The 25,735-nt window shown below is 40.2% G+C and overlaps 2 protein-coding genes across 3 annotated transcripts in view; both read left to right on the forward strand.

Annotated features, from left to right (window-relative positions):
- The window catches only part of LOC100772381 (ankyrin repeat domain-containing protein 26-like), a 70,945-nt gene extending 63,794 nt beyond the window's left edge, over positions 1-7,151 (forward strand). The window contains exon 11 of the mRNA XM_027391883.1: positions 6,986-7,151. Within this exon, the coding sequence (XP_027247684.1) occupies positions 6,986-7,151 (166 nt within the window). The remainder of the gene's footprint in view (positions 1-6,985) is intronic.
- Positions 7,152-7,180: 29 nt separating this feature from the next.
- Mccc1 (methylcrotonoyl-CoA carboxylase 1) overlaps positions 7,181-25,735 on the forward strand; it is a 54,657-nt gene continuing 36,102 nt past the window's right edge. For both annotated transcript variants that reach the window (XM_027391989.2, XM_035451951.1), the window contains exons 1-9: positions 7,181-7,359; positions 9,989-10,035; positions 11,529-11,665; positions 15,037-15,132; positions 17,216-17,337; positions 17,832-17,979; positions 18,072-18,193; positions 23,761-23,872; positions 25,195-25,276. In XM_027391989.2, coding sequence (XP_027247790.1) covers positions 7,283-7,359; positions 9,989-10,035; positions 11,529-11,665; positions 15,037-15,132; positions 17,216-17,337; positions 17,832-17,979; positions 18,072-18,193; positions 23,761-23,872; positions 25,195-25,276 — 943 coding nt within the window. In that variant the 5' untranslated portion in view covers positions 7,181-7,282. The remainder of the gene's footprint in view (positions 7,360-9,988; positions 10,036-11,528; positions 11,666-15,036; positions 15,133-17,215; positions 17,338-17,831; positions 17,980-18,071; positions 18,194-23,760; positions 23,873-25,194; positions 25,277-25,735) is intronic.

Genomic DNA, 25,735 nt, shown 5'->3' on the forward strand with positions numbered 1-25,735 from the left:
CTAAGAATGTCTAAGAGAGTCAGAGAAATGAACTAGTAGGTTATAGAGGATTAAAGCAAGTTATAGCAGAAAAGATTGTTATAAAAGGTTATAGAGGGTTAAAGCAAGTTGTTGGAGGTCACAGAAAGTTACAGAGGGTTAAAGCAAGTTGCAAAAGGTCAGAGAAAAGTTATTAAAAGTCAGAAAAAAGGTTATTATAAGTCACAGAAAAATATAAACTGTGCTATGGTTTCTCATGTCTAAAATTTTAACCATATTAAGCTAATTCTGTTTTATATATATTTGTTTTAAAATGTTCATATGACTTGACTGGTCGCCATTTTGCTAAAATTAAAAAAGGAATACTTAAACCGCCATCTTGACTAAAGATGACCGCATGGAAATTAGAGGTACCATCTTAGAAACAAGTTTTTCAATTGAGATTTACAATGTTAATGCTTCTATATATTACAGAAAGACCTTAAGGGAATTTAAATTTCTTTTTAAAACCAGTTTTTTTTAATGTTTGTTTTTATTAATATTTATACTTAAAGAGCTTCAATTTAAAATTATTTTTGAGCAAAGCCTGACAATGTAAAGTTTTTGTTTTATGAAAGATGCTGATCTATTATAAGATATTACAGTTTATATTTTAGAAATAAGTTTAGGATGTTGATAACACACACCTTTAAGCTCAGGATGTTGGTAGCACACACCTTAAGTTTAGAACATTGGTGACACATGCCTTTAATCCCACCACTCGGGAATAAGAGGCAGATAGATCTTTATGAGTTCAAGGCCTGTCTGGTCCGGCAGATCGAATTCCAGGACAGGCTCCAAAGTCACAGAAAAACCCTGCCTAAGAAAGAAGTTAAGCTACTGTTTAAGGAATATAAGGTAGCTCTATGCAGTTTTAAGTTCAGCTGTGCTGTTTCAAACATCTTACTAAGTTAAAACCAGTTACAGTCAGACTAAAAATTATTTACAGAAATAAGACCTTACCTAGCCACCTGTATACTTAATGTATGCTTAAGGCAAGTAATTAAAACAGACAAACAGACCTCTAATGCTTCAGAGATCTTCAGAATATGGCATTTAAATTGTTATCTCTAAAGTTTATAATGTCAGACAGACTGCCAGATCCTGACAATGACCCGAAGATTACAGGCACCTCAGTTCCTGCACCTGGACCAATGAGCAGATGCTCAGATATGAAACCTGCCGCCTGCCAGAACCTGGCCGAGACTGTGGACAAAGCTGCTGGACGCTGGAAAATTGATTGTACCCCTTTGCCTAGACAAAACAAGGTCAGTCTTTTCCATGTCCCTCTTCCACAGAGAGAAAATAAAACCTCTCACAATATAGGCCTGGCGAAGATTGCTGTTCTTTGAGACAGCTGCCTCCAACGGTAATGGAGAAACTTGGATTTGGCTAACTGTATATGGACCTACTTCTAACTGGCTTCTGTCACTTTTTAGTAGATTCGGATAAAATATACCCTTCTCAGATCTCTGAAATATTACTGGTTGTCAGCTTGACAGCATCAGACAGTCAGATCCACTATAGACTAGTCAGTATGTTAGCTGATAAAATAATGACTATCTACTGTTCAGGCACAAGCTCAAGGTTTTTAAGTTTATTTTGGTTGTCATCTAAGTACAAACTTAAAGGGCTTTTCATCAGGCCAAAGGCACCCCTGTCCAATCCATACCTAGCTCTCTGGACAGAAGAAAAATGTACATGCTTATAGCCCAAATCTGTAGTTTTTGCTAGGACTCAAAGTTATAAATATGTTCTTGCTGTTTGAACAGATATCCAGATATCTGCTTTTTCTGCACTGTGGGCTTCTATAAATAAGTTTTAACCTCTGTTCCTAGTTTAAATATGTCTTAAACAGGTTTCTGCTTCTGACAGACATCTGAGTACCAGTTGCTGACTTCAGACTGTTCTAAGTAGACTGCGAACCCTAGACTTGCTATGGATGTGAACTAGTCTGCTGATATGGACACCCCCTATCTCTGCAACAGTGTCTGCTAACCAGAAGCCCCTGATGGATTCCCCGTTGCCTAAATTCCTTTTTGCTTTTGACTAGCATTTCAACCTTCTGGGGTCCCTAACTTCGTCCCAAAGTCAGCAGGAAGCAGTTTGGAAAAGAATTTCGCCGTCCATTCTCCCTGGTTGAAATGCTAAGTCAAAGGGAACTTCCTTGCGTGGGGATGCCAGTACCTATCACTCCCTGATGGGGACTGGGCCCTCCTACTCCCCCTAGCATACCCCTAGGCCATATGGGCTCACACCTTTTTAAAAAAACTTATAAAGACCAGAGGGACCATCCTACCATTCCCCATTCCTACCAGATCGGGGACACTGTCTGGGTCCGGCGTCACCAGACCTCAGCGCCTACCAGTTGTGAAACTGCCATGCAGCACAAGCTCACATTGTCTGAGGTCTCAGGAAAGGGGCTATGCATAGGCAGTACTGGTTTGACCCCCTGCGTCTCTACTACCGTTCTCAATGCCACTATTGACTTTTGTATATTGACAGAACTTTGGCCCAGGGTCACATATCACCAACCTGAATATATTTATAGGGTACTAGAGAAGTCAACCCGACATAAGAGGGAGCCAATATCCTTTACCGTGGCCCTATTATTAGGAGGGATAACAGTGGGGGGCATAGCAGCCGGCATAGGGACCGGAACCATTGCCTTACAGGGAATTAATCATTTTAAGCTTCTACAACAAGCCATGCACACGGATATCCAGGTCCTAGAAGAGTCAGTCAGTGCACTCGAAAAATCCTTAACATCACTCTCTGAGGTGGTCCTGCAGAACAGACGAGGGTTAGATTTATCATTTTTACAGACCATACAGGAATAGTTAGAGACAGCATGGCCAAGCTTAGAGAAAGACCTAACCAGAGACCTTTGAATGAAAGATTTCATTCAGTCACAAGAGAAATGGGGGAATGAAAGGCCCGCTGCCTCTCTGTCTCCCCCCGCCTATGCTGATGCTGGATGTTCTCTCTGGAGCAGCCGGGAGGGGCTGGAGAGTGCAGCGCGGGCGAGCTGCCGCAGAGCCGCCCTGCCCCCGCCGGCCTCCACTTCCCCCGGCTGCCGTTTTCCCTCCCAAGCCGGTTCACCCAGGCGGGGCTGCCCTGGCACCGCGCCGGGGCTGGGGCCGAGCACCCCTCGCCCCCACGCCCCCCCCCGTTGAGAAACACTCCGTCCCAAGGTCTCCGCCCCCAAGGTCAGCCACCTGGGCGCGGAGGGAGGAATCAAGTCTGTTGTACCAGACACCAGACCTTGAGAATATGCTGATCTGGAATGGCTCTGTGCCTCATTTGAACCATCAAATAGAATCCCTGCTCCTAGCTTGCGCCTTTTTCCCTATATAAGGACCCCTTTCCCTTGGCTCGGGGCGCTTGGCCTCAGAAAAGCTAAGTCGCCCCGGGTACCCGCGTCTCCAATAAAGCCTCTTGTTTTTACATCCAGTTCGTGGCCTCGCTGATTCCTGGGTGTGGGGTCTCCCTCTACGAAAGTGCCTCTTCGGGGTCTTTCACCCTCACCCTGGTCTCCATAATTTTATCTATCAGTGCCTGATGTGTTGTGTGTCTCCAGGAATATCTTTCTTTGTTGTTGTTGTTTTGTGGTTTTTGTTTGTTTGTTTGTTTGAGACAGGGTTTATCTGTAGCTTTGGAGCCTGTCCTAGAACTCACCCTGTAGACCAGGCTGGTTTCAAACTCACAGAGATCTGCCAGCCTTTACCTCCTGAGTGCTGGGATTAAAGGCATGCACCACCACCTCCTGGTTTCTTTAGGTACATCTTTTTAAAGAAGAGTGTACATTTATCCAAAATCTCTAAGAATCTGACACTTTCAACCAAAATTTCAATTGTGTACTGTGATTTTAATTTTTTGTACTATATTGAATTTCAGAAGCACTTTGGGACTCAAAAGCCAGGATTTCTAAGTATGTGCATTCCACATTATATGCTAACTAGAGTTTTCACTTCTGTGCTGTAACTTATATGTATTCTGTGGTATTGAGATTATAGATAGTGTAGAGTACCAAACGTGTTTAATGTCTATTTTAATTAAATTATGTCAGTTAAAATATTTGGAGGCAAGGGTAAAAAAATTATACATGTATGTTCATGTGTGTGTATTTGCACACACATGAATGTGTTTTTATCTATTTAAAGCTTATTTGATGTTGACTTTGAAAAGTGAATGAGGATCCACCATTATTTCCCAGAGATCCTAACCCTATCTCTTGAATTACTGAGTTACAATGAAGAACAATGGCTAGATTTTTGTCAAACACTGATCAAGTAACTATGAACAGAATATTTTCTCTTCTTTCAAATATTAATGTGATTAACTGAATTAGTAACTTCTCAGTTACTTCTCAGTAAGCCAATATTACATTTCTACAATAAAATTTGCCTTTTTATATGTCACCGTGTGCTTTAGTAATATGTATATAGGGGTTTTCCCATTAATACACATAAGTGACATTGGGCTATCATTATGTAGATGTGGATGTGTGAAGTACATGCTATTTTTATTGATTTTGGCATCATCACCTTTATAAAAACAACTTCAATTTTTTTCCAATCCTTTTGTGTTCTAGAAAAAATTAATAGCTTTGCAATAAACTATTGTTTACCATTTATATGGAATTTTTTGCAGGAGAATGTGGGCTTTAACAGCATTTAGGTATAGAGGTGAAAATGGAGGCAGAATGGCAGGAAGAATTGCTCTTTGATCATATGGTCTAGTTCCCCTGCACTAATGGTTTGCTTAGATTTTGTCTCTTTTCCAGCATCTGTTTTAGTAAACAGCATTTTTCATAACATCTATTTGTTTAAAGTTGAGCAAAATTAGCTTCTTTGTAATCCATTGTTTTCTATATATGTGATTTTTCTACTTTTAATTAAAACATCATGTTAAGGCTGGGTGTGGTAACATACATATTCAGTCCTAGCTCTTAGGAGACTGAGGCAGGTGGATCTCTGTAAGTTCAAATCCAGCATGGTCTACAGAGTGAGTTCCAGGACAGCCAGGATATAATGAGAGACCCTGTGAAGTCAAAAAGAAAAAAAAAAAGTCAAGGGAGATTTTTCCCTCTATTCTTGCTTATTTGAGGGCCATGCTCACTTTTTGGTTTTGTTTTTTAATATATCTTACATTAATTGTAAGTACAAGATAGAACCAGTTTCTCCCCAAGCCCAGAAAACAGTGTGTGATTTATTTAAAAATTATGGGACTCTACATGACCAAAACAAAACCTGAGGAGCTATGAGCAACAAGAACTCAATAAATAGAGGGCTTTTTGTTGTTTCGTTTTATTTATTTATTTATTTATTTATTTTTTGAGACAAGGTTTCTCTGTGTAGCTTTGGCTGTCCTGGAGCTTGATGTGTAGAACGGACTGACCTCTAACTCACAGACAGCCACCTACCTCTGCCTCCCAAGTGCTGGGATTAAAGATGTGTGCCACTACTGCCAGTCCATAAATAGAGTTTTTATTACTCTGTAGGAAAAAAATGGTTACAGCCACACACAATAGCAATTGCACGGTATTCCCAGTGAAGTTTTGGAACCATTTGATGACTTTACTGATAAAGGTTTAAACTTATTTAACAAAAGATGCCCTTGTGGAGAGACACCGTAGCCATGCCTCCTAAGGTCTGGCTACAGGTGTGCCTGACCACTCCTGTTAGGGCATGGTCAAGGTGAGGTCAGGATGACGCATGATAGGTTTTTAAGGAGCTGCAAGGCACATGGGAGCCTTCTCTCTGGCCTGCCTGCCTTGCGGTCCCTGGCACGCTCTGGCTTGCATGTGGCTGGTGTTTATCTGAATAAAGATATCTTAACCTTATGGACTACGGATCATTTTGCTATATGCCCTTCCACTCATAATCATGTATCTGAATAAGGAATTCATTATGATGAATTGGAATGTGTTCTCTTGTGCTGGCCAATGGGCCTGATCTCTAGGAACCTTCTTGAAAACCTAGGCAAGCCAGTTTGTATCCTGAGCTTCTAAAAGTTCAAAACTTTCAAGACAGTATCTTACGTTTTAAAGCAGGTTCTGGCATAGTCCAGGCTGGCCTCAGACTTGCTGTGTAGGTGAGGATGACCTTGAACTCCTGATCCTCCTGCCTCCACTGGGCCCCCTTTATTTCTGATTGACTGGTTTCTTACGTGTTTTCTGAGTTCCTGATGTTACTTCCATCAGCCAAGAAGAAGACCACTACCACAGTTTAAAGTCAAATTTGAAGGGAGGACGGACTCTCTGGCCAGTTCCATCTCTGGTTTCCCAGAAAAAATGCCCAGGGCCTTGGTTTGCTGGGGAGTAAGTATTTCCATCAGATCCAATCATTCATCCTGACGTATTTCCTGACTGTGAGCCTTCTGTGATCAAACACAGAAGTGTAAGATCAAACAAACACCAGTTTCCATCATTTCAGGAACTATCTGTCCTTGGGCAAGGGGCTTGCAAGATCAGACACATTTTTGTTTCATGGATCTCTTAGGCATAGTAATTGAAACTCAAAATGTAACTAACTCTCACATTGGATTTATTACTTCAAAAGGTATTAATTCTCTGAATCCATTAATTTGTCTTTACCTTTGTTTTTCCCGCTGAATTTATGTTTACTTTTTATATTTATTTTGTTTTTTGAGGGAGGACCTCATTGTATTGCTTAGGCTGGCCTGGATCTCACTGTCTAGTCAATCCTCCGATTCACCACAATCCTTCTGCTTCTGCTTCTTCAGTTCCGGGTTTGCAAACATTTGCCACTATGCCGGGTTTCTTTTTGAAATTGTAACCCTTCATTCAATTGGCTGTTTTACTATGATTCCCCCGCCATGAACCCTGCCCCAGCTGTCTCCAATAATCATCCACAGATATTTTTACTGTGTCTAGATGTTTTGCCACTCGGTTTCGACTTCCCCTTTTTCCTGATGTTCAGTGAGAATGCTTGCTCTTTGATAGAAAGCCTCGGTGTCCTCCGCTCTCCCAGGTGGACAAGAAAGGTAGGCGAGCTGCCTCCGCCTCCAGCGCAGGGCTGATGGAACTCCGCCCCTCACAATCCACCGCCAGCAGCCCGGCACTGAGTCCAGTCAGCCAATCGGTGACTTTGACATACCCGGCTCTGTGATTGGCTATTGCGGAGACGCCCTCCAGTTCTTTGGTGCCACGGTGGCCGACAGAGGACAGGAGGCTGCAAGGCGAGGGACGCTTTCACTAGTACGCGGGGCAGCTTTTGGTGTCCGACCCGGCTGTGCGAAGATGGCTGCGGCGGCGCTGCTGGCTGTGGTAGATAGGAACCAGTTGCGGCGGGTCCCTATCCTGCTGCTGCAGCCGAGGTGACGGTGGGGGTGGCGGGTCGGTGCACGGGCGGCTTGCGGGGCGCTGGGTCACGTGAGCGGCCCTTTAAGAATCTGTGTAGTTCTGGTGGGCGCTGTTCCACTTCAGCCTGTTGGCTCTCCCCCTGGTGCCTGTGTCACTGGCTGGTTTCTGCTCTAAGGATGGGAGGGAGGGTGGCCCTCTGAGCTTGCCTGGTTTGGCGCCCAGCAAGCTACTCCTACCGAAGAGTGCACAGCTAGAGGCGTGGGCCAGGACCCCCTTCCCAAACAAAGTTCCTTTCAGCTCAGCTTCCCCATGTTGAGTGCAGTTCACAGAAGCATTCCCATTGCTGGAAAGAATTAATGAGAGCGACTTTGCAGAGGGCTGAGGAGTTTTGTCGGAAGCTGTTCACAAGTTTGAACACAGCTGTCAGATGACTGACTTGTGCCCCAGATCCTTTGGGCGATGAAGCTCCACGCTTTGGGGACAGTAACTTCTGCAGTATAGATCCCCGAGTCGTGTAGGTAGATTGCTTCACCGTTACCATCACCTTCCTCCCAGATTCTGGAAAGGCAGCCGCTTAGTACCCGCCTGAGGGCAAGACTGCCCTGGGGGCAGAAGGGTGGGCTCCCTCTTAGCGCCTCACTGCATGGTTGACTTTGGCCAAGTTACCCAATATCTTTGCTTCAGTTTCTTCTAGGAGGAGGTGATGGTGCTCATATGTAGCAGAGATAATATTAATACGATACCAGTCCTCTTTTTTTTGTTCAAATTAACTACTGTATAAAAAATTTAACCAGATAAGGTCCATATGATTTAATCAATAAACATTTTGAAGAATGGACACTTTTATCTTCAACAAACAGTGGTAGATACCTGAACTGTCAGTGACTTCTTAGACTCACCCCTATATTTTAAATAAGAAAGATGGTGAAGCTAGTGTTAATGCTGTTTTCTTTCCTTAGGTTTCCAAATATGACCATACTCATTCTCCTCTCTCCTCTCTCAAAGTCTGCTTATTGTCTCTAGAAAAATCTACGGTAGCTGTTGATCGTTTCTATAATTAAAAATCTTACCAGCATGGGATTTTTTTTTCCAGCCATGATTCCTCCAAAAAAGAATCCTTAGTATTAAGATTCTAGGCATGATTGTAGAAGCTTTCTTAATCAGTGTAATTATTCTCATGGCAGCAACTTGCTTATCTTGTTTAAATGTTTTAAGATGTAGCAAAAATAACTGTAAAAAATAGGATACAGCAATCATAACTTTGTCAAGATAGAGGATTACAGATAAAGGGTATGTCCTTCTGTCTGTATCAGTCTTTACTAGTTGAAAGGAAAATGCTTTGGGCTGTCAGTGGCCCCATTAGGAAGTTGCCATTTCATAGGCACAACTGCCTGGAAAGGCTTTAACCCTTAACTGACCCGAAGAGGTCAAAGGGAAGTCAGTGCTCCAAGCTGGAAAATGTCTCATAAAGATCGGGAAAGATGTCTTCCTCCTTGAAGATCAAGAAAGTGAGGTGGGCTAAATTGGAAAGATTTAAGACAGCACCAGTCTCCTGGGGAAGCCATCTGCAGAGCTTTCAGGCCAGAGATGTAGGTCTTCCCAATATGCTTCAAGACTGACAACATCTGATTAAGTGTGGCTCCCAGGATAGTAAGTGTCTAGTGTACCTCAAGAGACCCTTGGGAAATACCAGTTCTGATGGTTGCATAGTTATGTGCAAAGGGTATATGCATATTGTTGCAGTTGTATAATAACTAATGTATAGTGTGATCTTTGTGTTTTATGAGGGAAATAAGCTCATCAGTCTATACACAGCTATGATTTTGCTTGGAAAAATTGTATTCTTTAAAACTGAGAAGTATCTTCAAGATTGCATTTTGCAGAATGGGAGCTATAGGTTAAGCACTTGACTAGCATATTTGTAACTCTCTAAAACTCAAATTCATCTATTCATCTAAAATGTATTCCTTCCTATGTGAAGTTTTCTCATTGGGAGGGTATTAATGAAAAAAAGATTGAGAAACTCCAGTGTAGAGTGATCTGACTGTGGGCAAGCAAAGCAGTATTGAAGAGTAAGTAGCAGGTGGGGACTAAGCCATAGCCAACATTTCTTGTTTCCATTATCCTTGTTCCGCTTCCTTCCTTTAGTTTCTTTGGCTTATTGTCAAAACTGTCTTATCAGAGGTTTGCATTCAATTTGTATTTTCAAACTGTAGCTTGATTAACATATTTGATTTAATAAAGTAGAACAGATAACATCAAAATACAGAATGAGTAATCTTCCTTGACAATTCTAACAGTGTGTATACTGGGTGGTTGTTAACTTTTACTTACAGTCCAACAGAAGGCTTTTAAAAAGCTGAGGTATATGATTTTAAAGCACCTTTGCCTTTAATTGTCTCTCTGGACAAATGCCAGCTTCAGATATTAAACAGGGTAGGTGACTCATTCAAAGACCTCAACACAAAGGGAAACTGGCCAGAACTCAGCCTCCCAGGTTTTCTTTCCATGGAGAGTCTTATTAAATCACCTTACTAATGGGCTTAAAGTTAACCTTTTACTGCATCTGACTTGTTTTGAAAGAGCAGTAGCTGATCTGGTATATTCTGATTAATCATAATTGCATTTGGACTTATTTTATAGGGAATGGGCTTGGAAACAGAGAACCATGAAGTATGGAACAACCCCAGGTACTGGCAGACTTTGTTTAGCATTGCTTTAGGGTATGAGCCAAGAAATAGAAATTTTAATCTTTAATTTGTATACAATAGAATTAGCTCTCATAAACCTTCATACTTTTGCATTTTCATGATAACTTTCTTATTAATTACTAAGTCACCAATTTTGCTAATATGCAATCCTTTTGCTGTTGAGTGTGAATTTGGATGTGTAATGATGGAGAACATTTTAAGTTTTTTGTTTGTTTAAGACAGGGTCTCCATACATAGCCCTGGCTATCTGAAAACTCACTCTGTAGATCAAGCTGGCCTTGAACTCACAGAGATCCTCCTGCCTCTGCCTCCTGGAGTGCTGGATTAAAGGCATGCACCTCCACCTCTTGGCCAAAAAAACAAAACAAAACAAAAAAACCTTATGTTCTTAAAGAAAAACCTTATTTTAAACTATCAGCATTTATCTTATGTCTGATGATGGCACTGTTTATCATACTCTTTTTCTAGATCAGACAATTTTATTACCATGGTTGAAACACAAGGAAATAGTGAATCTCTTAGGCACTCAGGATGAAATATAATTCATCAGTTGACAGTGCAGGCAATAGTGTAGGAATCATTGCCCACTATACTGTATCATTTCTTTATAAAATATGATTACATAAGTGCTTATCTTATGTATGATCATACATGTGTGAACAGGGCACCATCAATATAAATGACTTTTTATGAAATACGTTTGGAAGAACTATGCCGATTGAAAAGAAGTGGACCATGTTGTTGGACATGTTTGAAACACCTGCATTGATTAGGTTTAGATTAATAAAGGTGGATTCTAGCAATCGGAAAAGAATGAAAAAACAGCAACATTTCAAGAAATAGTGCAGGAAAACTTTGAGAAGCCTCGTGGGTGACAACAGACCTCCAGGGAAAATTCAGTGATACTCTTAACTTTCCAGGAGTTTGGGAACTGAGAAAAGAGTGCTTGTGGAAAGATCTGAGAGACAGCACAATAAGCCATATTTTAGATGCTCTGATGTTAAGCTGACAAGGAGATGATCAAGTAGAAATTGACTGTACAGAACTAGAAACATTAATGGACTGGAGCCGCTGACAGTGCAGATGTCAACAATGTAGAAGGAGTGGCATTTGAACATAACAATAGGATGTTTCCACGACATAGTAAGAAGAGAAACTGAGAACCAAGTCATGTCTTCTTCACACTGCATTTCTTGGTTTAAATGTCCTAAGCTCTTCCATATAAAGATCCTACAATATGTTTTTTTTTAAAGCTTTCTGTATCTTTTACTGAATAACTTGAGTTTGCATTAATAGAGATATTATGAACTCTAGTGAATAGAAAAGAAATCCACTGTCTAATATTAAAATGGTGATTTTAGGCTAACATATGCCAGTTTTATCAAAGCAAGCCCTTAAGAGCTGACTAATAACATATTTTAATTTCTCATTTCCTAATAACACTTGTGTCTTACTTCATGGTGTCTTAACAGGAAGAGGCATTGCCAAGGTCCTCATTGCAAACAGAGGAGAAATTGCTTGCAGGGTGATACGAACAGCCAAAAGAATGGGCATACAGTCTGTGGCTGTTTACAGTGAGGCTGACAGGAACGCCATGCATGTAGATATGGTATGTTGATGTTAAAAGCTGGAAACAAAATCTTGTTAGCAATTGCATGTATTTGCTTTGTGTCCAGTTTAGTTTTTTTTTTTTTTTTTTTTTTTTTTTTTTTGTTCATTAGTGTTTTGCCATAGGAAGTTTTGGGTCTCTGTAACTGGAGTTACAAACAGTTGTGAACTGCCATGTGGTTGCTGGGAGTTGATCGTGGGTCCTCTGGAAGAGCAGCCAGTGCTCTTAACCATTGAGCCATCTCTTCAGCTCTCAGTTTAGTTCTTTATGATGACAGTTGATGCTTGCAAGTGTTAACAAGGTTTGTGTAAGTAGTAGGTTCCCACTACTCACTGAGTACATCTTGGAGACACTATTAATGTGTAACAGTGGTTAAACCAGTGTGCTTGGTCACATGCTTATTTACAGGCAAGGTACTTGATCTCATCAAAGATTGCTTAATTCCAAATCCCTGATATGCAAGGACAAAAAGATCAAGACAACTGTTGTTAGCAGTTGTCACCTTAGACAAGTCACTTGATGTTTCTGAACTTTAATTCATTAGTAAGAGCCAAGCTAAAAACACCCAACTTCTTTGAAGTTTGTGTTTTCTTTGTTGTTGTTTTTGGTTTTTCCAGACAGGGTTTCTCTGTGTAACAGCTCAGGCTGTAGATCAGGCTGGCCTTGAACTCACAGAGATCCACCTGCTTCTGCCTCCTGAGTGCTAGGATTAAAGATGTGCACCACTGCTGCCTGGCTGAAGTTTGTGTTTCAGTTATAACTAGTTCTCTCTCTTTTTTTTATAACTAGTTCTTGTCTGCTAGACATAATCCTGGCATAGATGAGGTTGGCTGTTGACTCTCTTTAGCCCCTAGAAAGACTGTATGCATTAGTTTGAGTTCCTGGACCAGCCTCAATGGCCTTTCTTTAAAACCATAGTAATCTACTCCCTCTTGTTAGAAATAAATATCCTCCTACCTTTCAGGTCTCTGAACCTTCTCTCCTTTCTCAATATCCTTTCTAGACCCCACTTACCTGTATGAATTCAACCATTAATGTTGAAGTTCTGATGTCAAGACTTGGTCTTGACCTTCCTCCTTTCTCACTACATTCTTTTATTCCAAACCATCAGACCTACCCCGTTGACTTCATGGAAAACTCCCAAATTTCTATCTGTAGCTCAGCCTTCCTTTTGAACATGTGTGTCCAGAGACACCCACTTGCCCATTTGTCAGATACCAAGCCAGTATGTCCTGACACTGAACTCTTAACTATTTCATTAATACTCTGCTTGATGTTCTTAGACACTTCCCTTCCCAGTTGACAATACCTTTGCTGATAAAAATAATGATGCAGAGAACTGGGTATGTTTAAATGACTGCCTCCCCACCCCCCCCCCACACTTTATACATGATATCCTTCCCTCATTTAGAGAGCACTAAGGGCTGCTACTTCCACTTCCCAGGCATCCCCCTCACTTCCTCTTGCCCTCTTGTACCTGCACCGTAAGTCAGGCCACTGTCTTGTCTTGGCTGGAGGGTGCCATTGCCTTCTGAGCTTTCTTCCTGTTCCCTCTTAGGATCTCTTTCTTGCATTTCTGCCAGACCAAGTTCTGAACCAAAGTTTGTTCATATAGTTTAATTGCTTTATGATCCATCAAGTTAAGAGACAGACAGCTAATATTTGGTATTGATGAAGATGGGTTGATGTGTTGATGGAGATATTTGTTAGTGAAATCCAGGTGGTGATGAACCAGGAACTTTTAATGTACACATTTGTAACCCTGTCCTGCAAACATTCTGCTAGGTCTGTGGCCCCAATATAGGGGGACACATTCACTTATAAATGCACACAGAGGGATATAAAGAGTGTTTCATCCTTTCCTTTGTCTAGCACTATGCCACTATTACCCAAATTCAAGAGAAGAGACTTGTGATTAAATTAGCTGTGATAACTCCATTCTGTATAACTGTTCTACACAGCTGCACATGTATATGCTAGCAAAGAAGCACCCCAAAAATAATTCCAGAAGACAGAATAATTCCAAATTCTATTTGTATAGAACTAAGACTATGTGGGCTTATATTTATATGAACAAATAAAAATATAGGTATGAAAAGTGTTCTGAATTGGTTTTAGTGGAAAGTGTGTCTGGAGAGGACTATAATAAAGGGTGATACCCAAGACCAATTTACCATTGTTTTATTGTCCGTGTGTAAGGATTCAGGCATTATGCTGGCCTGAACCTGTCACCTGGTAGAATGCATTCAGACAGTACCCTGGTCAGCCCAGATGCAAAGGACTCCTTTAAAAGAAAGACTTCCACCCACTTCTGCTTTCTTTCCTGCTGTCTTTTCCCACTCTCTTTCCTGCTGTTCTCCTGGGGCAGACAGGAGTTTTCCTGTCTCTCCTCTCCTCTCCTGCCCTCTCCTCTCCTCCCCTCTTCTTTTCTCCCCTCCCCCTCTCCCTTCTTCTGTCCTCTGTGTCTCTTTACCTCTTTTCTATTTCCTTCCCCCCCTCCCCTTTCTATTAAAACTTCTCACTTAAGCTGTCTGCCTGGTGTGTTTGCCCCTCTGCCTCAGTCACCTTTGTCTGCCATGGAATCTGCCAAGGTTCCGCACATGCTTTATAACACCATGTTTTTCAGAATGAATATGGACTTGGACTTGTGTTTTGTGGAGTTAAAATATAATTTTGGCTTTTTTGTTTGTTATGAGTTCAAATAGGAAAAAAAAATCCAAATATCTTTTACTTCCCAGAAGTCTCATGAAATCTGTGTTTTCACTGGTTTCTTGACCATTCACTTACTGTAACCCTACCATGTGAGCTACCCTTGGTTGCTTACACAGACAGATTCCTGTCCACCTCTGGACCTTCACGTATATGTGTTCTCTCCACGGAAGCTCTCCAATTTATTTCCTAAGCCCACTTTCTCCATCCATGCCCAGACCAAGTCCTTACCAAATCCAAGCAGCCTGCCCTAACTGCTCCTGCTAGGTCACCCTGGCCACCCTCAGACCAGGGTCAGTCTCTCTGCTACTGTTATGTCCCTGCCTTCTCCTTTAGGGCCTTCATCACAGCTTCCATTTGTGTGTGAATGCTTAATGGCTGTCTTCCCTCTGTAAGGGACACTTCCCAACTGTAAGCTGGACACACAGGCTTTTTATTAGACCAATCAAATGCCTTAGGCAGGCACAATGAAACAAATGTAACACATCTTTACATTGTTAACAAAGGCAGCAGAAACAAATGTAACACACCTTCACATAGTTAAGCTCCAAACTAAATAAATGTAACACATTTTTTCTAGTTAAGCAAATATCCCACAACTAGTAACTGAGGCTGATGTGGTCCTATATACAAGTGCAAACTAGACATTCCATCTTTAACAGGCAGATGAAGCATATTCCATCGGCCCTGCTCCATCTCAGCAGAGCTACCTGGCAATGGAGAAAATCATTCAAGTGGCCAAGAGCTCTGCAGCACAGGTAAGAACTGTGAAAAACTTTACAATGCAAAGCAAATAAATTTTGTAGTTTATGCAAAATTACTTCTTTGCAGACATTTCTCTTTTTAGCCAGTTTTTACATGTGATTATTGAGTTATCTTTGTAAACTATATACATTCCTTTTCTCCTTCTTTAGCATTTTTAATGGGTGCTCTGCACTTGAAATCTTTTGGTATGTAGGTGGAGGGAGAATCTAAACTATAAATTAGAACTAAGAGAATTGAGCTCTTCTACCTCAAAATTCAAGTGCTTGGAACATGAAATGTTTAAGATTAGGCCAGTGTTGCACAGAAACAATAAACAAATCCTTCTTCCCAGGCTATAGTTCTTTGCTGTCCCTAGTAGGGATGGTATTCTAAAGTGTGGGTGGTTCTAGTGTGGGTGACATGACTCATCAGGTAAAGGCACTTGCTGCTAAGTCTGTCAACCTGAGTTCAGTGTAAGGACAGAACTGATTCTTCTACATTGTTCTCTGACCTCCACATGCATGCCCCACAACACACACACACACACACACGCACGCACGCACGCACGCACGCACGCACGCACGCACGCACTCACGCACACTGTAACAGATGTAATAACAACTGTTTAATAACTATTGTTCTCTTTTAACCTAAAATATGTCTTTAAAAAATAAAATGTCTTAATATGCTTTTAAATTTAATTTATACCAAGCATTTTTAAAAATTCAATTAAAAATTTTAAAAAGTTCATGTAAAGGTAAAATTTTTTTTTAATATAAAGATGGATTGTTCTAGAGAGACCATAAAGTTTGTTAATTCCACTTTAAAATTTTATTTATGTGTATGTGTGTGTGCATGTGTGTGTGAGTTTATATGTGTATATGTGTGTTTGTATGTGTGTATGTTTATAAATGCGTGTGTATGTCTGTTTGAAATTTGTGTGTGTGTATGAGTTTATATGTGTATATGCGTATGTTTATAAATGTGTGTGTATGTCTGTTTGAAATTTGTGTGTGTGTGTGTGTGTATGAGTTTATATGTGTATATGCGTATGTTTATAAACGTGTGTGTATGTCTGTTTGAAATTTGCGCGCGTGTGTGTGTGTGTGTGTGTGTGTGTGTGTGTGTGTGTGTATGATGTAGGGGTTGGGAGATCATGAATGTAGAGATCAGAGAACAACTTTGTGAAGTCAGTTTTCTCCTTCCACCTTTTCATGGCTTCCAGAATCAAATTCAAGTTGTCTGGCTTTCTGCAGATACTTTACCTACTGAAAAATCTCACTACCCTATTTATTGTACTTCTAGGTATATATCAAAGAATTTATACCAGGAGCTCATACTTGTAGACCAAGAGCTTATGCTTATACACTAGGGTTCACAGTCACATTATTTATAGATGATAAAAAAGTTGAGACAACTCACATATCTGTGAACAGATGAGTGAATGAACGAATGTGGAATGTACATATAGTGAAAAATGAGCCTTGAAAATGAATGAAATTCTGGTATAAGTTGCCATATGGTTGAATTTGAAAACATGCTAAGTTAAATATAAGCCATAGACAGACAAGTATTATATAATTCCATGGATAGGGAGACATCTAGATGGGTAAATTCAGAGAAATGGAAAGAAAAATAGTGGCTACTTGGTCTTAGGGATTATGTCTAGGATGGTGATAACATTTTGGAGGTAGGTGTTGATGACAATAAGATAGTATCATTGGTACAAATCATGCTTAAATTGCTTGAACTGGTGCCTTGTAGGTTTTGTATATATTACTACAATAAAAGATGCAAAGTCAAGAGCATATCTCTGTGGTAGACAACTTGCCTAGCATATGTCATGTGTGAGGCAGCATCAAGTGGAAAAAACAAAAAACAAAAAGAAATAAAGAAATAGATTTTTCTGGTGTAAAACAGGCTTCAAAATTTCAATATGAATGTTCTAGATATCTCTTTAGGAGCATGTTCTGACAAAGACCTTGATGTCTTGTCAGCCATATCTGGAGAGGTCTCCATGGACGAGGGCACATCCCAGCACTAAAGGTTGCCAGCTGAGAGCTAGCAGTAAGTTATTGTGTGTTCTCTCCTTTATAGGCCATCCATCCAGGATATGGTTTTCTTTCAGAAAACATGGAATTTGCTGAACTTTGTAAGCAAGAAGGAATTATTTTTATAGGCCCTCCTTCATCTGCAATTAGAGATATGGGTATAAAGAGGTAAGCATTGTAAGACTAACTCAAGTAGTTTATTTTTTTACGACAGGTATTTTTAAAATTACTGTGTGTGTGTGTGTGTGTGTGTGTGTGTGTGTGTGTGTACATACATGCACACATGCAAGCATTCCCCCTTTACATGGGTTCTGAAGACCAAACTCAAGGCTTTCAGAGCAAGCACTTTACCAGCTCCATTAAAAGGTGTTCTAAATTATACTCTTTTGTTGTTACTCTTCTGGCATGTAGGAAAATTCCACTGAATTATGGAAATTATACATGTAATTAGTTTTTCTAAGGTATATATTAGCTGACTGTGATTAGAAGATGGTGGGATTAGCTACCACATGAAATAAGGGAAGTGTTTAACAATAGTTTACTGTGTGCAATGATGATATTGGTCCCAGACTGAAGTCATTCCTTTAATTGTGTAATGACTCTAAACAGTTGTCATTTATCGATATCACAGAATTGGGCATCTTGGTGTTTTTACTTTAAAGCACATCCAAGTCCATCATGGCTGCTGCTGGAGTTCCTGTTGTGGAAGGTTACCATGGAGAGGACCAGTCTGACCAGTGCCTGAAAGAACATGCTGGGAAAATTGGGTACCCTGTTATGATCAAAGCCGTGCGTGGTGGAGGAGGAAAAGTAAGATTGTGGGTACCTGTCCTTGCCATTTCTGGGTAGAGGTCTGTGTTTATGTTGTGTTCACACAATTCTTTTTTTTTTTTTTTCCTTAGGGCATGAGGATCATTAGATCAGAAAAAGAATTCCAAGAGCAGTTAGAATCAGCTCGCAGGGAAGCTAAGAAATCTTTCAATGATGATGCTATGCTGATCGAGAAGTTTGTGGACACACCAAGGTTGACTCCTGGTTTGGGTTTTTGGCTTTGTGTGTGTGTGTGTGTGTGTGTGTGTGTGTGTGTGTGTGTGTGTGTGTGATCATGTGCTAGATTCTGTGTTTTTATAGTCTGGGTAATCTTACTGTCCTAATTTTAACATCCCCATCCCCCCAGGTGTGTACTCCTACCTTCAGTTGTGCATCAAGGCACCAAGCAGTAGAATGACTGTTGCTGCCTGTGGTCGCCCAACTACTAAGTTGTAAATTTGAGTGCAGGCAATTTGACTCCAGAGTTTACATTCTAAACCACTGGACTAGGGTGCATGTTTATATACCACCATAGAGGATTCCTAGCTTTTCCTGTTTAAAAAAATAAGATAGTGATTATAAAATTTCCTGTGTCCTAGATATATGTGTGTGTGTAAATATGTATATATATATATATATATATATATATATATATATATATGTGTGTGTGTGTGTGTGTGTGTGTGTGTGTGTGTGTGTGTGTATACAACCTTTAAGTCACATTGAAAGAAAAATTCATTTGTGAAACATGCATCGAAAGGCTTTACCTTGCAAGCAAACAACTTGAAGCACTAAATTCTTCTCTTAAAAGAGAGTCCAGGAGGGACTCTCTTCAATATATCTTCTCTTTATAGAGGGCTCTGAGTTGTTTTTTGATTTTGTTTTACACCTTATAAAAGGTGGATCTGGAGGGCTGGAGGGAAATGTCTCAGCAGTCAGCAGGTAGGAGCACACTGGCTGCTCTTACAGAAGACTTAGGTTTAATTCCCAGCACCCACACGGCAGCTCACAACCATGTGTAACTCCAGTTACAGAGAATCCATGACCTCTTCTGGCTTCTGTGTGCCAGACACCAGGCATGTGTGTGGTGCATAGGCATACATACAGGCAAAACAAAAGTAAGTAAATCTTGAAAAAAATTAGTGGAAATATACCTGAGCATAACATAATAAATGAAATTTAATTGCAGTTTGGTAGTTAAAAAATAAAAAAACTCAAAACAGGTCAACAATTAGGAGAGCACAGCACATGATTCCTGTCAGTGGGAAGTAAGACAGAAGTGAAGAAGGGTCTAAGGATTTCCTTCTGTAATATCTTTCAAAAGAAAACAGAAGAATCAAAGTCAGCATCCTCTTATGTGAGAACTGCAGGAGCACTTGCTGGATACGGGAAACATTGATCATTTGTGACATGGCCTCACCGTGCAGCCCTGCTCTCATGCTGACCTGGAATGCACTATGCAGAGCCCTTGAACTCCTGATCCTCCCACCTCTGCCTCCCCAGTGCCGGGATTGCAGGTAGGCACTACTGCATCCAGGTTCATAAGTCAGTATTAGCATTTCTATTCTGTAATTTCTAGTAAAAATAATACTTGAATGCTTTAGTCATCAGTGTGTTTTTATAACCTGCTGAAAAGAGTGGTGGTACTTGCAAAGTTGATCAGAATTACTGTTTATCTGAGAGGCTGCGATAGGAAACATTTCCACAGTGTATTATTTTAGAGAGGAAAAACCAGATTCTGCCTTCATTTCTAGATGGCTTATAAACATACATAGGAAAATAACATTTTTTGGTGCTCTTGGACAATATCCTGACATTCCTGTAGTGTGCATTTCTTTCTTTTTCTAACCAGACTGCACATTGGTTGAATTGGAGCCACCAGTCAGATGCATCTCTACACTGGCTCTAGAACCTCTACATTAGCACAAGGGAAGGTCACTGAGAAGAAGATGAGAGTGACCCAGTGACTACAGAAACCACAACAGAGCCTGAGTTTTAGTGAGCTTCCCTTATACAAGTACCAAAAGAAAGGTATTTCCCTCTTCTGGGACTCAGAGAAGAGCTACATGTTCCCTCATAACCCAGAGTCCCTGCTAGAGTGTCTCCTTCCACAGAGCAATGGAAACATGAGAGTCAATGGACATGACAAACACATTCCATCTTCGTTGTGCAAATAGGTTGGATATGCAGGAAAGCAGGAGAAAACAAAAACAAAAACTGAACAACATGAAAGATAGTGACATTTAGACTCATGGAAGAATTGAAGCCACAGAGCTGACTGCCCTGAAATCTGAACAGGCCTGTGAGCACAAGTTGCAGCTGAGACCTCTATACTTGTAGCTGCTGAAGCCCCGAGACTTCGTAGGAATTTCCAGAAGGGTCTGGCGACTTAAGTATCAATCAGCTTGAAAGAGAAGCTCCCCTTGGAGTATATGAAACCAACTTCCATGGAAAATCCAAATCTACCTCATAATTTGGAGGAATGGGAGGGAAAAGTATTTTATAATAGGCCTAGAATATTCTATTCTTTTTAACAAACAAATCTTCCCAGGGAACCATGCTCAAGTCTTATATGGTGAGAGGGGCACCAGCTAGTCTGCTGTTTCACCTAAGGGGAAAAAAAGAACAAAGGAGACACTCATGAAGGTCACAGTGGAATCAAGGGCTTCGGAATAACCAATTCAATTTTAATGTTATAGTAACTTCCTGTCATGTAGCCATAATCCAAATGTATCTGTGAAAGCTAAACAGCCAGAATGACCATGAAATCTTGGTTGCAGCTCAGTGGTAAAGCATTTAGCTGCCATTTGCAAGGCTTTGGATTCAATCCCCAGGACTAAGAAAGCATTTTAAAGAGATTGGGGCCTTGTGGGTGTGCTAGGTCATGAGGGTTTTGTCCTGAGTGGAATTAGTGCCCGTCTAGAAGGGCTTCAGGGAACCAGTCTCCTTATCTCTCCACCACATGAAAACAGCAGTAAGACACCATCTATGAGGAGCAGGCTCTCTGAATCTGAAGTTGTGTCCAACTTTACTTCTCACTATGTGAGAAATAGATTTCTGCTGTCTATAAGTTTCTCAGCATAAACTATTTTGCAATAATAGCCAGAAAAGACTAGGCCATGTCTCCAGCCTCAGTGTAATGGCAGGGCATTACCTCGGAGGGGCTGAGATACAGGTGTGCTAGGGTACTTCAGTTGAAGTACTTGGGACACCCAAGGATAGTCAGGGGAGAACAACAAAAGGGAAATGAGGATATGAGAGAAAACGGAAGCCGTGGTGCCTGTGACTCCATCGTTCCTGAGTTGATCTAAGACTCAGCGAAGTTCTTCTTAACTCAGATCTATAACCTGATGCATCATGTTCAATTTCTCACAAAAAAAAAAAAAAGATTACGAGGCCAACAGAAAGCTTGCCCTGAAGAAAGAAAGTGGCTCAACCAAACAGCCAAGTCTCAGTGTAAGCACTACCAAATAGGGAATTTAAAGTAACTTATTAATTCTTTGCAGGCTTTGATCTGACAAACAGAAAATGTGGCAGAACAAATAAGAATGAGAAGCAAAGAAATATGGAAAAAGAGAGTAAGAAGAAAATGCTAAGGAGAAAGCACTGCAATAGAAGTGAGCACATTAGATGGGTTTTCAACACCTGGAAATGGGCAGCAAAGGAAAGAATTACTGATCTGAACATATGCTAGAGGATACTCCCCAGGCACAAATGTTACAAGAAAACAATTTAAAAATAAAACCCACAAGAGAAATATTTTCAAGGTTTTCTATGATACATGAATAGAGAAATGGAAGAAAAGGAAGGAGAAATAATTTGGAGTAGTTATTGTTAAAGATTTTCCAAAATTAGTGACAGTCAACAATCCACAGCAGTAGGACAAATAACCAACCACCTGGATCCATAATAAGTATCTACTCCTGTGCTTGTGAAATTTAACATGAGAGACACATAGAAGCCATGGGGGTGGAAAGCTGCTAGAGTTCCTATCTGAAATAACCCCCCAAAACCTGTGTGTGAAGGCTTAGTCTCCAGCTTGATATTCCTTGGAGAAAGAGAAGGCTGGTCTGAGACATTTCGATCCTGGAGCATGTACCCTTGGAAGAGACAATGGAACCTACCCCTTACTTCCTTTTCTTAGCTTTGAGATGTACTTGGCTCCACCATGCCTTCCACCTTGGTGAGCTTTCAAAGGCCCAGGGCAGCAGGGCCAATTAGTTATGGATTAAACCCCAGCAATCTTGATACACAAACAATGACAATACTAGCTCTCTCTTTTTAGTGTTTATTTCTTTTTTATTTAGTATTTATTTAGTATTTATCTTTAATTTTTGATATTATAACATTCCTCCATTCCCATTCCTCTCTAAACCCTCCTGTATACCCCTCATTCTCTTTCAAATTCACAGCCTTTTTCATTGTTATTGTGTGTATTTGTGTGTGTGTGTGTGTGTGTGTGTGTGTGTGTGCGCGCGCGCGCGCGCGCGCGTGTGTGTCCTGCTTGCTCTGTATAATGTTACTTGTATGTATGTTGTCAGAGCCAGCCATTAGGTATGGATAACCAATTGGTATGCTGTTCGCTGGGGAAGATTATTTCTTCCTCTCTGGGCATTCTTTTGTTGCCCATAGTTCTTTGTGTAAGCTTGGGGCCTTGTGTTCTTTCCACCATCCCTTTGGAATATTTGTTGTTCTTGTTCAGCTCATATTTAGGCAGTCATGTTGGTGAGACTTTATGGGTATAGCGTCTGACATTACTAAGAGATGCAATCTCACAGCAAACTCTTTGATCCTCTGCCCCTTACAATTGTCCCTCTCCCTCTTCTACAGTGTTCCCTGAATATTAGGTGCAGGGGTGATTTGTAGATGTGTCCATTTGGAATGGGCTCCACAAGTCTGTATTTTGGTTGGTTGTGGGTTTTTTTTTTTTTTTCATTTTTTTTTTTTTTGTAATGGTCTCCATCTGTTGTTTCAAAGAGAAGTTTACGTGATGAGAGGTGAAGACTACACTTACCTGTGGATAGATATGAAGGCAGATGTTCAGATTGTTGTTAGGGATTATGCTGGTTTAGTAAAGTGGTGCTTATAGGTTCTTCTCCAAGACCCATGACTTCACTAGCCCTGGGTAGTTAGCTAGAACCAAGTAATGTATCAGCCTCATTTGTATAGGCATTACATATGTTCACCCTCAGTATGACATGTCAGAATTTTGTGTTTTTTTCTTTAACTCAATATTAAAGTGCCTTTTGGTTTTTCATGATTTAATGTCAATACACTCTTGAAATACTAATGATCTACATTTATTTTTAATTATTTGACTTTTTAGCTACTTTATAGATGAGACACTTTGTTTTTAGTCTTCTGTTTATAAAATCTGACTGTAAAAGTAGAAGTTTTTTTTATTTTTTAAAGCTGATTATTATTGGCTTTTTACAAACTATAGTTTGTAATTAATTTTTATAAAGTATTTTATCAGTCTTTGACTTTTTTTGTGATTAATCCTTATTTTGGGTCACCTGTATTTTCACCCTTCTTACATAGCAGTCATTTCAGATACATAAATTTGTTTTCTCTAGTGTCTGTCATACAAGTAGAAACCTTCTTACTTGGACTTTGCAAGATTTTAGCTATGTTTCTAAATCTGTAACCTCAACATGGAGTCCAGAGTCATATCTTCCTCAAGAAAATGGAGGAATCTTGGTCAATAATTTGGGTTGATAAATGTGAAATCTCTGAACCCTTAATGAAGTATATTAACACATTGGTTTCTTTTTGAAATAGGCATGTGGAAGTTCAGGTGTTTGGTGATCACCATGGCAATGCAGTGTACTTGTTTGAAAGAGACTGTAGTGTGCAGAGGAGACATCAGAAGATCATTGAGGAGGCCCCAGCGGTAAGGAAACTGAAAGGACATTTCTGAGATTCTCTTGAGCATCTTATAATAAACCTTATTCAATCTTATTTTCACATCTGATCTGTAAAGCTAACATCTCCCATCCCTAGTATCTGACTCGTAATGCAATGATGAGACTTTGGTACAGAGCCGAGGACCCATGAGGGTTGGGGGATAATGTGTGTGTCAGGGTGGTTATTGTTCTGGGGCCAGACACAGGTGAGCCATGTTCCTTCTGGTGCAAGTATCTGACTAAGAGTTAGCAACTGAACAGTGATGTTAGAGCACTCAGTTTAAACTAATTAAGTAGACTAACTCCATGAATAAAGTGGAATGATCTGGTTAGTCGGACGTCTCTCTCATAGAGAAGACTTGTTTTAACCACTGTTTGAGCATGTTCCCAAACTGTATTAGTCACCTTCTTGCCCAATAGTTACCTTGTGGAGGAAATGCAGTTACTATTTGACAACTTCCCCTTAATACTGTTTCCATTCCTTAGTTTGCTCAGGTTGCTAAGAGGGTCAAAGCCAGGGCTTCCTATTTTGGGGTTTATATTTCTGTGGAGCTTACAACTGCCATTGGTGAGATATGTGTTGTGGTATTTCTGAAACATCAGGGGTCTGAGGTTTCTAGTTAACTAGTTTGTTTTTACACTATTCAAACTAGAATTTTGGTTGCAGAATGTATTATATATTTGAAGTACCTGTGGACAACTTCAGTAAAACTTAATTTTTAAGCAGTGATTAGATGTCTGATTGTAGAACATTGTTTTAAACTGCCTGTAGAAGCAAGTGGTATCAGATTCCCTAGGGTTTCCCTACAGGTTGTGATACAGGTTCTGGCAAGCAAACTCTAGCCCTCTGTTGACCCCCCTTTCCAGTTTCATAGTGATCAATTTTGTTTCATTTTGTTTTGTGTTTTTGAAACAGAGTTTCTCTGTGTAGCTTTGGAGCCTGTCCTGGAATTTGCTATGTAGACCAGGCTGGCATGGAACTCACAGAGATCCACCTGCCTCTGCCTCCCAAGTTCTGGGATTAAAGGAATGCACCACCACCGCCTGGTCAATACTGATCTTTTTTCATATATAGTTATGATGGTTGTTATGCAAATACAAGGGATAAAGATATGTAATTGTATTGAGTGATATCTGTGGTTTGGACATTACTAGCAGAAGCATTCAGCTTTGGTATATTGACAAATATTTGTTGTATTATCTTTAATATACACTATTATCTAATGTACATTTTAATTATTTTTGCATTCTGATGGAAATCTATAGAGATCAAGTACTAATGGAAATTATTTTTAATGTCTTCTTGTAGCCTGGTATTAATCCTGAAGTAAGAAGAAAGCTGGGGGAGGCCGCAGTCAGGGCTGCTCAGGCTGTCAAGTATGTGGGAGCTGGTATGTTAAAATTTTCTTGCAAAAATTATATTTGTTTCATGAGATAAGAGGGGCATAGATGTTTTTACTGTAACTACAGTAAGAAATACACTCTTAAGGAACAAGCATTTCCTAATCAGTACTTTGCCTAATCAGATATGTGGATGTTTGATACTCCTATTCTATTTCAAAATAAAATGAATAAATTGTTTTTCTCTTTTAAAATCACTAATTTATTTTTAGAGCATAGTTTTTGTTTTTGTTTGTTTACAGAGCTAAGAATTGAAGCCAGGGCCTCACATATGCCAGGAAATAGCTTACCCATGGAGATACATCCCGAAGTCTTTCAGAGCAGTTTTCAGATCACAGCAAAACTGAACAGAAAGCTGGAGTTAGCATCCCTGGACCAGAGTCATATCTTGTGTGAATCTGCAGGGCTCACATCATACCCTAATCTGTGTTATTTACTCTAGTCCATAG

Source organism: Cricetulus griseus (genome assembly GCF_003668045.3).
Source record: "Cricetulus griseus strain 17A/GY chromosome 1 unlocalized genomic scaffold, alternate assembly CriGri-PICRH-1.0 chr1_0, whole genome shotgun sequence".
NCBI classification, from domain to species: domain Eukaryota; kingdom Metazoa; phylum Chordata; class Mammalia; order Rodentia; family Cricetidae; genus Cricetulus; species Cricetulus griseus.